The sequence below is a fragment of the Sprattus sprattus genome (genome assembly GCF_963457725.1).
Source record: "Sprattus sprattus genome assembly, chromosome: 17".
Classification (NCBI taxonomy): Eukaryota; Metazoa; Chordata; class Actinopteri; order Clupeiformes; family Clupeidae; genus Sprattus; species Sprattus sprattus.
Window position 1 is genome coordinate 614,818 of NC_137915.1, and position 17,387 is coordinate 632,204.

Here is a 17,387-nt window from a genome sequence, read left to right on the forward strand (position 1 = left end):
TAGTGAGTTCTATACTTCCTTTATTAAAAAAATATAAATATATACATAAATTCTATTTCCACTATTAAAAAGGGGCTGCATTTCATGAAAACTGCACTAAATCAGATGCCATTCAGTAACAGCTGAAACAGGTGCACACTTAAAAGTCTCTCTGTATTTTTTAATTTTTTTATTTTGGAATGTTTTATGTGAACACCAGCAAAACTACTAGAATTTTCCTTTCAAATGGTTAAAGATATATAGATATATAAAACAATTGCAATCAACCTAACATTCAGATAACCCATATTCTTGTTACCCTTAGCCTTTGAATGGGAATTGTTGGTTTCTTGAACATAATCGAGCCTTTGAAGGAGATAGAGATAGCTAGGCGAGGCGAGAAGATGGCCGAGTGAAGGCGTGCTATGGGGTAGGTGATAGTGCCCTCTGGTGGCGTGGTGGAGGGAGGGCGGGTTAGGGTTAGCCAGGGCGGGAGCAGAGCAGAGCAGCGGTCTGATTTGGGTGGCGAGACTGGAAAAGAAAGCACTTCACAATCCCTGATATCAAATGAAGACGCAGATGTCCTGCATGACGCCGCGGTGACTCCGGACACACAGCTCGGACACACACACACACACACACACACACACACGCACACACACACGCACACACGAACCAACGAACACACACACACACACACTCACACACGAACCAACGAACACACACACACGGATGAACACACACACACACACACACACACACACACACACACTCACACACACACACGAACCAACGAACACACACACACACACACACACACACACACTTGTGTGCCCTAAGCATCCCTGTGTGGCCATAGGTGAGCCAACTATTCTTTCCCTTTAAGTAGAACACGGGCGATAAGGGGCAGTACGGCCAGATTCAACCAAATGACTTTTGGAGGAAGAAAACAGAACACTTAATAAAAAAGACTTTGCGTTAAACTCCACTATTAGGTCTGGGTAGCCACGTTCTGTGTGAGGTGGGGATGGGAGCAACTAGCACGCTAATACAACGGACACATGAGAGGCAGGCAGGAGAGCCTGCTCGGACGAGGAAATTAAAGAATAAAGATGCGCTTCACTCCTCAGAAAGTATTTGCATTCATTCTACCACTCCGGAGCCTGCGGAGCGTTCAGTGTTTCAATGCTGTCATAGTCTGTTAAACTTTTAAAGGAAATTATAAAGAAGAAGAAGAAGAAGAAAATGCTTAAGAAAAAAAAAATGTTGGGTTAAACACAACAGCCAATTCTGTTAGGAAAACAGTTCAGGTTTGCAAATGCAACAAATAAAGCCTTGTTGTAATTGACATAAAAAAAACCTCGAAATCAATTTTGCGTTGAAGTGGTGAACTGCTACATTACTGGTTACAGACACCCCATGTGACACCCCCGTGTGCTATAAAACAAACTGCTTTGGTAAAAAATAAATGAAAAAAGGGAAAATAAATCCTTGTAAAATTCACAGCATAATTTGTGAGGAGGAAAGGCAGTCCCGTGACAGTGGTCTCTCTCTCTCTGGTGGTCTCTACGGTGACGGATGATGGACAGGCCGGTCGTGTGCAGAGCAGCAGTCAGGAGCCTCATGCTTCAGAAAGGAACTCAACCCAGGGAAATCAAAACTAGACCCGAGAAATCAAATGCAAGGGACTAAAAAAAAAAAACACGTTCATTGCAAAAAAAAATAAAAAAATCCCACTTCTGTTGTGAACAAGATTTTTTTTCTTCTTTTTTTTTAGGAAGTCATGTTTTGGGACACTTTAACAAGACCCTGCAATGAAGAGTCCCTTTGAAGTGAGAGATCTGGGGTGAAAGAAAGGCCTCTTGATTACCTCTCCATCGTTCTGTTCCCCTTTGTCTATTCAGCTTTTCCCTCAACACTTAAGGGCTGTTTTAAATGTTAACAATAGAGGAAAGCCATCTTTATTCAAATGATAAACGTCCAGCTCAGCTCCGCTTCTCTCCAAGTCCATAGATCATAAGGCCAAAGGGTTTCTGTCGTCAACAGCCCCAGGTTCGCTCTCCCCCCGCAGCTTCTCAGTGCAAACCCCCCCCACACAACCCCCCCAAACCCCCAGAGTCCAGCAGAGGGTCTCAGTGAAGCAGGCCTGGGGGGCGCCACCTGCCCAGCCCCTTACCACCCCCCTCGGCCCCCCACCATCTCCTCTCAGCCGTCCCCCCCCCCCCATCTCCACCCCCCCCCACTTCGCACCCTGGGCCTGCACTCCGCTGCCAGGGGACCTGCACCTGTATCTGTGCCCCCTCCCCCCCACGCCCCCCCCCCCCCCCCCCCTCTGTCAAAAGAGTTACACAAGACCAACAACACGAAATATCACTGCAAGTACTGCTCCTGCGCACGCTACAGGGGACACAAAGTTCCTTTGTGAGATTTCACTTAAAGGGTAAATAAATTAAACAGCCAGTGGAACGGAAAAAAAAAAAAAGAAAAAAAAGGTCAAATGTTTTCACTGTTCAGAAAAAGAAAAAAAAAACTTGAATGTTTTTGCATTTCTTTACATATAGCTACCTGTAAAAAACATCTCCCCGCTCGCAGATGCTGGGCGTTAATACGGACCTATCTTGCACAGAACAGATGGGAGTTAAGTACTATGGGCAGCATATGAACGGGTAGATGGTTTCAATTTCACTATGGTTATTTTGCAGTCTTACTAATGTGCCTATTTAAAAAGGAAAATCATGGAATTACATATATACTTTTTTTGTCTTTTCTTTTTTCTCTTAAATAGACTCTTGTGTTGTAGCGGTTCAGTGATATCTCCCTCCTGATATGAGCAGCTTTTGTTCTCGGTGCACCTTTTTGTTGGTTTTTTTTCTTTAAAAAAAGGGGGGAAAAAAATAAAAAGAAGGAGGAGGAAAAAACGAAAACAAAACAAAACCGTGAAAATAAAACAAAACAAAAAAAACACCACCTTTTTAAAAATCACACAGAGAGAAAAACCAAACCCCGTCAGTTTGAGTTTAGTCACGAGCTGGCCATGGAGCTCTGCTGCACACACACCCCCGTCATGGGGGACTCCGCCCTCTCCATGCCCTGCCTCATGGCCAGGCCCTCGCTCATGTAGTGGGCCGGGCCGGGCGCGCCCCCGCCGCTCGCACCCCCCAGGGGGTACGCTGCAGACGCGGGGTGGCCCGCCGCCATGCCAGTCTCTTGGCGGGGGTTGGAGAAGGCGCCCAGCCCCATGCTCATCACGCTTCCATTCTGCCCGAAGTCCAGGGCGCCGGTGGGCACGTGGCGCAGCTGGTAGCTGGCGTGGTTGCCGTGGTTCCCAGTGGAAGAGGAGGAAGTGGAGGACGAGGAGGCGGAGGAAGACAGCGAGGTCATGGACAGGTGGCCGTGCACCACCTCCATGGAATCCTGCGTGGAGGCGCTGTTGGTGGGGGAGTTGTAGAGGCGAGGGCGAGGGCGCGTGGCCAGCACCTGGCCCTGGTGAGGGTGGTGAGGGTGGTGAGGGTGCTGCTGGGGGTGGTGGTGAGGGTGGTGGGGTGGCAGGTGGTGCGGGTGCAGTGCCTTGGGGTGCTGCGGAGGCACGTGAAAGGTGGTCTCCTGGACTGGGTGGGTCTCTACAGTGGCTGGTTCTGGTCCCACGCCGCCTGGCCATACTACAGGGGGGTGGTACGGCGGTCTCACCTGACGAGAGAGACACACACACACACACACACATATACACACAGGCACACACACACACACACACACACACAGGCAGACACACACACAGGCACAGACACACACACAGACACACACACACACACACACACACACACACGCGGTTAGACCTCAGTCTGGTAACTATTCTGCCATTCCATGATCCATGCCCTGCTGCATAAAGGTGTGGAGAGTAAAACACTACGTCACTGGTCTCAACAGCTGACTGATCTATTAATAGAGCTAGTCCAAACCTCTTGCCACATCCTTCCCATCACATCAGTTCCAGATCTGTGTTTGGATGACAAGTCTTCTGCTAAATCCAAGAACTCTCACTCAGAACGAGTATCTTAAAAGTGAACATTTGGGCTGGGTACTATTTTTAGATTTTTTTGGGGGTCCAATCTTTCACAAAGGACAATTTAAATTGGTCCAGTATTGGACAGTATCGATCATTAATTGTCCTAAGAGAAATCTTTGACACAAAAAGATCCAGAAGTTTCCATTGAAGGACTCGACTTATCTCGAGGTGATAAAGTTTACTGTAAGATTGTAAGTCCTGCAAACATCTTCCAAGTTCCTGAGATCCACAGTGAAAGGCAACATGCCAGGACGTCTTCACACACACACACACACACACACAAACACACACACACACACACACACACACAAACACACCATGGGTCCACACACACACACACACCAGGGGTCCTCACACACACACACACACCAAGGGGTCATCACACACACCAGGGGTCATCATACACACACTCCCTGCCAGTGGAGCTCACCTGTGGGCACAGGTTGTCACAGTCGATGGCTGGCAATGCCGCGCCAAAGTGCCCCCCGCTGTGTCTGTGGTGGTGGGTCGGGTCTGAGCGCGCTCGCCCGCTCGTGCTCGTTCCAGACGATCCTCCTGAGAACACACACACACACACACACACACACACACACACACACACACACACACACACACACGTTACAAAACAGCAAAATACACCAACGCTCCTTCCCTCACACCTGCACAACACCCAGACAAGCATTCCAACCTTCACAACTTTAATTTCTATAGATCATATAGATATTATATAGATATAGATCATATAGATGAATAAACTTGAATCTCTATTTATTATACGGCCCTTCAGAATGTTCCAAAAAGGACCGTTGATTTTAAGGGGCCATCCCAACGTTCGCCGGTGAATATTTCCTGATAATTCACCGCTGCGAAAAGATATTGACCGCTGTCATTGGCAACGGGTTTTATGCTTCTAATTCACATCTTTCATATCATTCCGCAAGAAGTCCGTCATTTAACGTAACAGACTCATGGTAATTTGAAGTCGGCAAGTAATTGGTTGCTACGCAACACCTGCAACTTCAAAGTTCTATTTGCTTGAAGAACTATTTATTTCTAAACGGGAATCATGAAACGGCAACTAAATCATTGAAAAGAGGTATGTTGGAGGAATGTCTTCTATCGCTTTTGGCAAGTAACCGTATAATAAGCGGGATAATGTATTGTCCGTCGGGGTGCTGTTCGCCCCGTCGGGATTTCTTTTTGGATAATGACCTCCGGACAATACATTAAAACTTCAATCTGTGGCTTAGCTAGGGTTAACAGCTCAACACTAGGCTTAACTGCCCCACGCTAGGGTTAGCTAGGGTTAACTACCCCACACTAGAGTTAGCTAGGGTTAACTACCCCACACTAGAGTTAGCTAGGGTTAACTACCCCACACTAGAGTTAGCTAGGGTTAACTACCCCACACTAGAGTTAGCTAGGGTTAACTACCCCACACTAGAGTTAGCTAGGGTTAACTTGGGTTAGTTGGCTAGGCTTCGCTAGGGTTAACTACCCCACACTAGAGTTAGCTAGGGTTAACTACCCCACACTAGGGTTAGCTAGGGTTAACTTGGGTTAGTTGGCTAGGCTTCGCTAGGGTTAACTGCCCCACACTAGGGTTAGCTAGGGTTAACTTGGGTTAGTTGGCTAGGCTTCGCTAGGGTTAACTGCCCCACACTAGAGTTAGCTAGGGTTAACTACCCCACACTAGAGTTAGCTAGGGTTAACTTGGGTTAGTTGGCTAGGCTTCGCTAGGGTTAACTGCCCCACACTAGGGTTAAGGCCCCACACTATGGTTAGGGTTAGCTAGGGTTAACTGCCCCACAATAGGGTTGGCTAGGGTTAACTTGGGTTAGTTGGCTAGGGTTAGCTAGGGTTAACTACCCCACACTAGAGTTAGCTAGGGTTAACTACCCCACACTAGAGTTAGCTAGGGTTAACTACCCCACACTAGAGTTAGCTAGGGTTAACTACCCCACACTAGAGTTAGCTAGGGTTAACTTGGGTTAGTTGGCTAGGCTTCGCTAGGGTTAACTACCCCACACTAGGGTTAGCTAGGGTTAACTTGGGTTAGTTGGCTAGGCTTCGCTAGGGTTAACTGCCCCACACTAGGGTTAGCTAGGGTTAACTTGGGTTAGTTGGCTAGGCTTCGCTAGGGTTAACTGCCCCACACTAGGGTTAGCTAGGGTTAACTTGGGTTAGTTGGCTAGGCTTCGCTAGGGTTAACTGCCCCACACTAGAGTTAGCTAGGGTTAACTAGCCCACACTAGAGTTAGCTAGGGTTAACTGCCCCACACTAGGGTTAGCTAGGGTTAACTTGGGTTAGTTGGCTAGGCTTCGCTAGGGTTAACTGCCCCACACTAGGGTTAACTGCCCCACACTAGGGTTAAGGCCCCACACTATGGTTAGGGTTAGCTAGGGTTAACTGCCCCACAATAGGGTTGGCTAGGGTTAACTTGGGTTAGTTGGCTAGGCTTCGCTAGGGTTAACTACCCCACACTAGGGCTAGGGTTAACTGCCCCACACTAGGGCTAGGGTTAGCTGCCTCACCGGAGCTGGAGGAGGTGCTGGAGGTGGTGCCTGAGGACTGGGACTGCTCGAGCGCGGGACTGGTGGAGACGCTGCTGCTCGTGTTGGTGCCCTCGTCAGCCGTCTTCTTGAAGAAGCTGTGCTGCAGGGCGTAGTAGGGCTGGATGCGGGTCTTGGGGTCGTAGTCCAGCATTCTCAGGATGAGGTCCTTGAACTTCAAGTAGTCCGCTACGGCGTGGCCAGACTCGCCCGCCCTGCGCCCGCCCGGACCCCCGGACTCCACGCCCAGGATGGTGTGGAGCTTCCGTGAGGCTGGGGGCTTATACTGATCACAGAGAGAGAGACAGACAGGGCATAGTTACACTAGACTGCCTTACAATGCTGATCACAGACAGACAGAGAGACAGACAGAGAGACAGACAGGACATAGTTACACTACACTGCCTTACAATACTGATCACAGACAGACAGAGAGACAGACAGAGAGACGGGGCATAGCTACATTACACTGCCTTACAAAGCTGATTACACGGTTTTCTAATAGGGCTGGGCGATATGACGATATATATCGTGAGGACGATAGAAACGTGTCTATCGTGACCTTTCTCCTCTATCGTTTCTATCGTGATAAACTTATTTTTTCACTATTACAGCTAATATACATTTTAATATAATTTCACATCCTAATATAACATTTTGCTTTTCTTATTATGCAAACTCTAAGTTTATACAACTGTAAAAAAAGAATATTAAGATACATTTTAGAGAACGTGGTTTTGCGACACGACACCGCTTTACATTACGCTGCTTTGCATCATACGCTTGCGACATGATTGACGGTGAGAGCCCGCGAAATTTAATTCTGGTTTAAAAAAAAAAATGAATAATGGACGCGCTGCAGGAAGGTGTAACTGTTACCACAGCCGCTGTTATACAATTGGGCATCGACACCCATTGCTAATGACAGCGTCATTACTTTATTGCAGCAGTGAAAATCAAGACATTACAGACGTGCAAATGCTGGGGTGGCCCATTCAAATCAACGGAACTTTTTTGAACATTTTGGAGAGCCGTATAATACGAGTATAATACAAGTGTAGCCATTTATTAGCAGATTCTGTTCCATTTTTCTCAATGATGGTCAAATAGTTGTAGTTTAAGATGCACTATTTCGTTAGTTTAGATTTCTTTTCAGTATTTCAAAAGTGAAGGAGCTGTGGGAGCACAAGAACAGTGAGGAGCATCTAGCAGCGATTATCATAGACATAGCATATGTGTATATGTCTTTGGCGTTTATAGCTTAACTATCTAGATTCTAAGTAGCATGGAGGGTTTTTTTGGTACTCCACGTAGATCATAAACCCTTGAAGATAAAAATGAAATTGGTTGGGAAATGTAAACGCTAATATGCTTTTTATCCAGATAAAACGCAGCTCCATCGTTTACTTGCGTTTGTTTACAGGACCATCTTCACTGTTGCACCAACGGGCTGAAGCGGTCAATGGGGCGTATGTGTAATGGCCAACTTCTTAATTTTCTTATTTTTATACGTGGCCATATAAGAAAATGTTTTTCTCATCATTATTGCTATAGCATATGAACAAACATTGAAAAGAAAGTTTTTTAATTAAATTAAACTTGATTTATCTTCTGAAAGTAGGCCTACATTAAAGAACCACTAAAAGTCACAAGCACTGGACTAAATGTCATGCACTTTGTTTTAATCTTACTATTTAAAGATTCAATGGAAACGTTCAGTACAATCTGCGTAATTGTGGTAGAGGTCGTGATGGATCACACTTTTAAGTACACCCCTATCCAGTAAAGCAAGAGGGCATATCGTGATATATATCGCTATCGTGATATAAAATAATCCATATCGTGATATATGTTTTTTTCCATATCGCCCAGCCCTATTTTCTAACATTCCATAGAGTGTGGTTAAAATACGGTGTACATCACGTTATAATATATTCTATAATGACAGTTCACACACAGGCACTGTACACACTGTACACACAGACATACCCGTTTGCCATCTTTGGTCTTCTTTACGCTCCATGTCCCATCCGATAACTTCTCGAAGAACTTCCGGGCTTTTGGGGCTAGGTCCATAATGTGATTGGGTGGGACACCAAGAACTTCCACTATTTTATTCATTTGGTCCACCTGTCAGTTCACAGACGGAGAGGGGCACAAAAAAACAGACAGTTAGCCGTCAAAAACCAACAACATGAAATCACAGACGGCTCTTACCCTACTGGCTATGCTAAAGAGATGCCCTAACCTCACTGGCTATGCTAAAGAGATGCCCTAACCTCACTGGCTATGCTAAAGAGATGCTCTAACCTCACTGGCTATGCTAAAGAGATGCTCTAACCTCACTGGCTATGCGAAAGAGATGCTATAGCCTCACTGGCTATGCTAAAGAGATGCTATAACCTCACTGGCTATGCTAAAGAGATGCTATAGCCTCACTGGCTATGCTAAAGAGATGCTATAGCCTCACTTGCTATGCTAAAGAGATGCTGTAACCTCACTGGCTATGCTAAAGAGATGCTGTAACCTCACTGGCTATGCGAAAGAGATGCTATAACCTCACTGGCTATGCTAAAGAGATGCTGTAACCTCACTGGCTATGCTAAAGAGATGCTCTAACCTCACTGGCTATGCTAAAGAGATGCTCTAACCTCACTGGCTATGCTAAAGAGATGCTTTAACCTCACTGGCTATGCTAAAGAGACGCTCTAACCTCATTGGCTATGCTAAAGAGATGCGCTAACCTCACTGGCTATGCTAGAGTCCGTTTAGCTACGTTCCTTAATATTCTCTTCCTCTTACTGACTACACAATTGAGAGGCTCTTGCCTCATTGGCTACGGTGAAGAGAATCTCTTCCCTCAATGACTACACTAAAGAGTGGCTCTTCTCTGATTGGCTATGCTAGAGGACGTCTCTTTTCTCATTGGCTATGCTAAAGGACGTCTCTCACCTCATTGGCTATGCTAGAGGTCGTCTCTTACCTCATTGGCTATGCTAGAGGTCGTTTCTTACCTCATTGGCTATGCTAGAGGTCGTCTCTTCCCTCATTGGCTATGCTAGAGGTCGTTTCTTACCTCATTGGCTCCGCTGAAGAGAGGCTCACCGGTGTGCATCTCCACCAGGATGCATCCGAGGGACCACATGTCGATGGCCAGGTCGTACGGCATGCCCAGCAGCACCTCAGGGGAGCGGTAGAAGCGACTCTGGATGTACTGGTAGATCTGACGGGGACAAACACAGGGGTTCAGATGACACACTGACCACCCCAAGACAGGTGCAACTTTGAACAAGTCAGTATCTGACTGGAACTATGTAGATCCAGTAGTCAGCCTGACATGAACAGATCCACTAGAGTCAGTATGACCAGTACAGATCCATTAGACTGATCCACTAGTGATCTGTGTGTGAAGGGTGTGTCTGTGTGAGGATATGTGTGTTTTGACTCCACAACCAGGCCTCTGTGTGTGTGTGTGTGTGTGTGTGTGTGTGTGTGTGTGTGTGTGTGTGTGTGTGTGCGCGCGCTAGGGATGCAAATGATTAATCGACTTTAGATTAATTGTCGATTAAGAGGTTGCTCGATCAAAATGTATTAATCACGATAAATCGCTAGAGGGCGCTAGCGCGAGAGACCGGTTGAAAACAAAATGAAGCGGGCGAAAAGAAGTGCGGTGTGGGACCACTTCAACATTGTTAATTCAGGCAAAGAAGTCAAATGTTCTCTGTTTAATGCGGTATTGAAATACAATAGTTCCACTAGCTCACTCAGTTATCATTTGAACACCGTGCATGCTGCTGTCCTGCATGGCACCACCAGTTCACCTGGTCAACCTAAAATCACCGCTACACTGTATTATACCTTCTCTCGCTTACTGCCGCGAGTTAAGGCTAGTCTTAAAACTCAGGTTGGCTATTAGTTCGTTAGCGGGCTAGCTCACTGAGACTTCATAGAGTTAGCTACCTAGCTCGTTAGCGGGCTAGCTCACCTTGCTATGAATATGAATATCTCTGTCTACTCCCGCGCTAACGTGTGCCCGCGAGTTTGGCTCATGAGAGTTAGTAAGTAAGTAAGTAAGAGTTGAGTTGGCTATTTAGCTTGATAGCGGACTAGCTCACTCAGGCTTAATGATATTATTTACCTAGCTCGTTAGCGGGCTAGCTTACCTTTGCCTGATGGCTTGCCATTAAGAATGTAACTACTCTATCCCTCACTACCGTGAGCGCGAGTTAAACTTCAGAGAGTTGTGTTGGCTATTTACCTTGTAATAGCCTAGATGCAGTTTCTTCATAATCTATAGGCTCAATAATATTCTGTTTGGCTCTCTATTTAATTTCTTCTATTCTTTTTATGTCTGTTTCAAATGCAAGAACTGAGCCAGTCCATAATTTATTTCTTTGTTTTAAATTAAAGAATGTATTTTGTTATACCATAAAAAAACTTTTCTGCTTTCTTTTCCTAATGCATAATTACTTGAGGAATGTATAATAGAATATAATTATCATAATGTAATGTAATATAATAACTCAACTATTTAGCTGATATTTGTAAAGGCCCTATTGAAGCACTGAAACTCAGGTGAAAAACGCCGCTTATCAATTAATCGAAAGTCGATCGATAAGATTATCAACTAATGATTAATGAATTAATCGATAATTTGCATCCCTAGTGCGCGTATAACTTCTGCAATAGTGGTGAGGTGAGGTGAGGTGAGGTGAGGCGTGTACCCTTTGCCCGAGCTGACAGGAGCTGCCGAAGTCGACGATCTTGATGGCGCTCCTCTTGGGGTTGCAGAGCAGGATGTTCTCGGGCTTCAGGTCACAGTGGATGATGCTGAGCTCGGGCGTGGCCAGGAAGAGCAGCGCCGTGCACAGCTGCTGGGCGAACTTCCGCGTCAGGTTCAGAGACACGCCGCGGAAGTTGGTGTTGCGCAGGAGGTCGTACAGGTTGTACGACAGCATCTCAAACACCAGGCAGAGGTGATTCCGGAACATGAAATGACGCTTGAGGTGAACTGCGGAGGAGGAGAGGAGAGGAGGAGGAGATGAGAGGAGAGGGAGACCACCTTAGACCAAAGCTCACTCATTCACAGCTGAACAACAATGTGGCTGTATCTGCTCCCCTCCCAAAAGAAAATGACCGTCGACAGGGTGAAGCGGTCAGGATCTATTCAAGTTCAAGTGTTTTTTTTTTGTCACATACAACAAATGTAGTGAAATGTGAAAGGGTCTATGCTCCACACTGTTCAAAAATAAAATAAATAAATAAAAATGAGGAAAGAGAATGCATTCAAAATTTGAGATCAAGTGTCTTACTGCCTGTGGGTAAAAACTCCTCCTAAGTCTCTCAGTCCTTGAATTTAGACTGCGTAGGCGTGTATTGGTGTGTGTCATATGGTGGAGTGAATACAGCTGTGTAAATGCATATAGCCTGCAGGTGTCTTACCTATGTAGTACTTCATCTCCGTGTCATGTTTGTTCATCAGCTCCAGGAGACGCACCTCGATCTGGGCTTGATTTAGAAAGGCCTTTTTGTTCTTGATGATCTTAATTGCTACCCATTCCTGTTCGTGGCGGTCGTAAGCTTTTACCACCTGCAGCCAGAAGAGCAACACCACAATGAGTCTCACACACACACACACACACACACACACACACACACACACACACACACACGATGCCCACCAACCCTCTCCACCGGAGTACAGCATAACACACACAGTCATCTGCATGCACACACACACACACACACACACACACACACGCACACACAAGCCCACCACAAACAGGGCAGAGTCTCACACACACACGACACACACACACACACACACACCAGCCCACCACAAACAGGACAGAGTCGTACCTGACCAAAGGACCCTTTTCCAATCAAGGAGTCGATTTCATAGCGGTCCATCCATTTCTCCCCATTCTTGACAATGTAGTCAAAGTTGTCGTCGTCGTAGCCATCGTTGAAGACCTTCCTCTCCTTCTTGTGGCTCGAGTCCTCTCCCTGGCCTGTTTGGTGCCGGCGTTTCTTTTTTGCATAATAGACCTTTAACACACACACACACACACACACACACACACACAGATCAAGGCCATTAGACCAGGGCCAGAGGAGGAAAAGACACTGGCCATAAGAGCCAGATGAGGAGGAGGAGGAGGAAACTGGCTATAAGAGCCAGAGGAGGAGGAGGAGGAGGAGGAGGAGGAGGAAGAAAGGACTCCGGCCATTAGACCAGGGCCAGCAGAGGAAGAGGAGGAGGAAGATGAAGAGGAAGAGGAGGAGGAAGAGGACACTGGCCATAAGAGAGGGCCTTCAGTAGGAGAGGTGATGAAGCGGAGTCTTACTTCATTGATGTGTTTGTAGGTTTTGATCAGGTCAATAGAGAGCTTCCTCAGAGGGGCCAAAGTTGGGTCGCGGAAACACTGGGGCATGTGCCTCTGGAATAGGAGAGAATGACACATTAGGCAGGAGCGCGCACACACACACACACACACACACACACACACACACACACACACACACACACACGCACACGCACACGCGCACACGCACACGCACACGCACACGCCCACGCCCACGCCCACGCCCACGCCCACGCCCACGCCCACGCACACGCACACGCACACGCACACGCACACGCACACACACTCATTTCGGGCTCCAGAGTACAGACACATACCCTTCAACAACTACATGCACCTGGGTGCTCTTCTGCAAGTTTCTGTTTTTTTGGGTCTCTATGCTGAATATGCTTGAGGCAAATTACCAATAAACACACACACACAAAAAACACAAAATTAAAAGTAAACTTTGGATTTATTGATGACATGGTGTTGTTCCAATGGTGTGTTGTTTTGTGTGTGTGTGTGTGTGTGTGTGTGTGGCTGTGAGAGGCTGTGTTCAAACCCCTAAACATACCAGATTTTTTTTTACTTTTACAGTGTAGGCTATTTCAGTTAATATCCACCTTTTTAAGATGCAATATGCCATATGCATCAACTACAGAGGTTTAATTTAGCCTACTACCAAGTATTTGGTTATTTAAACAGACATAAAATAAGTTGTGGAGCCATGTGCATGTGACCGACCAGCACATGCTTCCTTCAGTTTAGACGTGTTATTTAGTGTCCGCTGTAGAGTTGTGAGTGAGGGCACGGACACAGCCCCTTGCATCATCAGAAAGACGTTGGCAGCAGCTGGTGGCTTGTGTGTGAACTGGCACCATACACTTCAGCATAACAGAGCAATGATCATTATACACTACTGCAATTCACTTTTAAAGCAGTACCTGGTACAGCGTCCGGAGTGAAGGTAATTGTATAAAACAAGTTATGTATCCTCTGGCCATGATGAAGACTAGGCTATTTCTTTCACATTAATATGCTAGCTACGGTTTCACACATACACAGTGTATGTAGGTAATTAATAATAGAATATCAATACAAATAAGCCAACAAAACATTTCAAAGCCAAATTTGGAAATAAGCTTAACAATGATGGTACCTTGTAATGGTGTAACTCAAATATTTTTATTTTATTTTTGATATAGCTACAAGGTTTCAAATAACCTTAGCTTGGTCATCATGCTTCATACCGCAGACGTGTATTTTGATATCTAAAATGAATACTCATAACAACAGGTTATTCAGTTCTATCCAGCTCAGATGGTGTACATTACAAGTAAGACACACAAGAAATTGGTGTCTTACAAATAGCAAGCGGTCTCTGTCTATGCAGGTAATGTTTCCATGTGTAATTTCGATCAATAATAGCTTTCGGAGACCACAAGGGGGCGATATCAAATCTAGGCCTTCTATAGTTATTACTGAGTTACTAAGGTGATACCATCCCCGTGCTGCTGCTGGAGGTTTTCCGCAGGTAAATGAAGCTGACGTTACGGCGGATAAATGTATTGGAGAGTTTGAGAAAAGGGCAGAAGAGGCTGTGTTTGTGTGTGGAGGGATATGCGGAAGAGCCCGTGTTTGTGTGTGGAGGGATATGCGGAAGAGCCCGTGTTTGTGTGTGGAGGGATATGCGGAAGAGCCCGTGTTTGTGTGTGGAGGGATATGCGGAAGAGGCCGTGTGTGGAGGGATATGCGGAAGAGGCCGTGTGTGGAGGGGTATGCGGAAGAGGCCGTGTGTGGAGGGATATGCGGAAGAGGCCGTGTGTGGAGGGGTATGCGGAAGAGGCCGTGTGTGGAGGGGTATGCGGAAGAGGCCCGTGTTTGGAGGGATATGCGGAAGAGGCCGTGTGTGGAGGGGTATGCGGAAGAGGCCGTGTGTGGAGGGGTATGCGGAAGAGGCCGTGTGTGGAGGGGGAAGGGGAAGAGGCCGTGTGTGGAGGGGTATGCGGAAGAGGCCCGTGTTTGGAGGGGTATGCGGAAGAGGCCGTGTGTGGAGGGGTATGCGGAAGAGGCCGTGTGTGGAGGGGTATGCGGAAGAGGCCGTGTGTGGAGGGATATGCGGAAGAGGCCGTGTGTGGAGGGGTATGCGGAAGAGGCCCGTGTTTGGAGGGATATGCGGAAGAGGCCGTGTGTGGAGGGGTATGCGGAAGAGGCCGTGTTTGGAGGGGTGTGCGGAAGAGGCCGTGTTTGGAGGGGTATGCGGAAGAGGCCGTGTGTGGAGGGGTATGCGGAAGAGGCCCGTGTTTGGAGGGGTATGCGGAAGAGGCCGTGTGTGGAGGGGTATGCGGAAGAGGCCCGTGTTTGGAGCCGCCTAAGGTGGCGGAGAGTCCCTTTCTCCGAAACCTGCTAGAGGAAATGAAACTGGAGTGTAAGGTGGGCTACCCGGCCTGAACACTTCACCAACGCTGTGTTGAGCAGTGTAAGGTGGGCTACCCTGCCACACACACTTCACCAACACGGTGTTGAGCAATATGTCTGGCAATACCGGCAGCACGCCCCTCTAAGCCTTCTGAGAAGGGGTGACAGAAGATGTCGAGCGTAAAAACGTATCCTGTCCGTTACATAAAACGCCAGTGGATTTAAACACACTCAGCTCTGGAACACCGTCTCTTCAGTTGGATTGAAAGCAAACAGGGGAGATGGATGCATTATTTAGTTAAATAGCCTACTAATAAACCAGTATACTGTTAACATAATATATGCGTTGATTATTTAGTTAAATAGCCTACTAATAAACCAGTATACTGTTAACATAATATATGCGTTGATTATTTAGTTAAATAGCCTACTAATAAACCAGTATACTGTTAACATAATATATGCGTTGATTATTTAATTAAATAGCCTACTAATAAACCAGTATACTGTTAACATAATATATGCATTGATCATTTAGTTAAATAGCCTACTAATAAACCAGTATACTGTTAATATAATTTCATGCGTTGTGAGACCATACTTATGTGATGCAGCCCTGTCGGGATCAGGAATATTGTCATGTTTTGTTAACTATTAAGATGAGACCTTTTATAATGTTCAACCTAAGCTCTGGCTGTTGTTGCATTTCAGCTACACAAAATCTCTCTTCTGGGAATGTGTATGAATAAACAATCTCAATTGCTGATAGCTTTTTAAATTGTTCTGATGAACCAGTCCGATGTGCCAGATCCAGTGCTCGTTCACATCCAGGCAGGCTAACACAGCGCCATTTAGAGGTAAGGTCTGTAATTCACTGCTCCATGAAGAGGTACAGTCTGTAATTCATGGCTCCATTTAGAGGTGGAGTCTGTAATTCATGGCTCCATTTAGAGGTGGAGTCTGTAATTCACAGAATTTCAGTAAGCCTGCACAGCTTAGATCATTATATATTTCTATCTGAGAAAATCTTAAGGAAATGTTACCTATTTTCGATGTATACTAAAAAAAAGGCATTGATCCCAAGCATATCGATTACATAGGACAGTTCAGTGGCAGGCGTGTGTTTGTATGTGTGTGTATGTGTATGTGTGTCAGGGTTAGGGATGCAAATGATTAATCGACTTTAGATTAATTGTCGATTAAGAGGTTGCTCGATCAAAATGTATTAATCACGATTAATCGCTAGAGGGCGCTAGCGCGAGAGACCGGTTGAAAACAAAATGAAGCGAGCGAAAAGAAGTGCGGTGTGGGACCACTTCAACATTGTTAATTCAGGCAAAGAAGTCAAATGTTCTCTGTTTAATGCGGTATTGAAATACAATAGTTCCACTAGCTCACTCAGTTATCATTTGAACACCGTGCATGCTGCTGTCCTGCATGGCACCACCAGTTCACCTGATCAACCTAAAATCACAGCTACACTGTATTATACCTTCTCTCGCTTACTGCCGCGAGGTTAGCTATTAGTTCGTTAGCGGGCTAGCTCACTGAGACTTCATAGAGTTAGCTACCTAGCTCGTTAGCGGGCTAGCTCACCTTGCTATGAATATGAATATCTCTGTCTACTCCCGTGCTAACGTGTGCCCGCGAGTTTGGCTCATGAGAGTAAGTAAGTAAGAGTTGAGTTGGCTATTTAGCTTGATAGCGGACTAGCTCACTCAGGCTTAATGATATTATGTACCTAGCTCGTTAGCGGGCTAGCTTACCTTTGCCTGATGGCTTGCCATTAAGAATGTAACTACTCTATCCCTCACTACCGTGAGCGCGAGTTAAACTTCAGAGAGTTGTGTTGGCTAGTTAGCTTGTAATAGCCTAGATGCAGTTTCTTCATAATCTATAGGCTCAATAATATTCTGTTTGGCTCTTTATTTAATTTCTTCTATTCTTTTTTTTTATGTCTGTTTCAAATGCAAGAACTGAGCCAGTCCATCATTTATTTCTTTGTTTTAAATTAAAGAATGTATTTT

General features: G+C 46.0%; 1 protein-coding gene across 2 annotated transcripts in view; it reads right to left on the reverse strand.

The window, feature by feature from the left end:
- Nucleotides 1–2,374: 2,374 nt before the first annotated feature.
- dyrk1ab (dual-specificity tyrosine-(Y)-phosphorylation regulated kinase 1A, b) overlaps nt 2,375–17,387 on the reverse strand; it is a 24,165-nt gene continuing 9,152 nt past the window's right edge. For both annotated transcript variants that reach the window (XM_080855720.1, XM_080855721.1), the window contains 9 exons: nt 12,943–13,035; nt 12,455–12,643; nt 12,038–12,185; nt 11,320–11,606; nt 9,672–9,818; nt 8,585–8,725; nt 6,578–6,881; nt 4,473–4,597; nt 2,375–3,666 (listed from right to left, as the gene is read on the reverse strand). In XM_080855720.1, the coding sequence (XP_080711846.1) occupies nt 3,001–3,666; nt 4,473–4,597; nt 6,578–6,881; nt 8,585–8,725; nt 9,672–9,818; nt 11,320–11,606; nt 12,038–12,185; nt 12,455–12,643; nt 12,943–13,035 (2,100 nt within the window). In that variant the 3' untranslated portion in view covers nt 2,375–3,000. The remainder of the gene's footprint in view (nt 3,667–4,472; nt 4,598–6,577; nt 6,882–8,584; nt 8,726–9,671; nt 9,819–11,319; nt 11,607–12,037; nt 12,186–12,454; nt 12,644–12,942; nt 13,036–17,387) is intronic.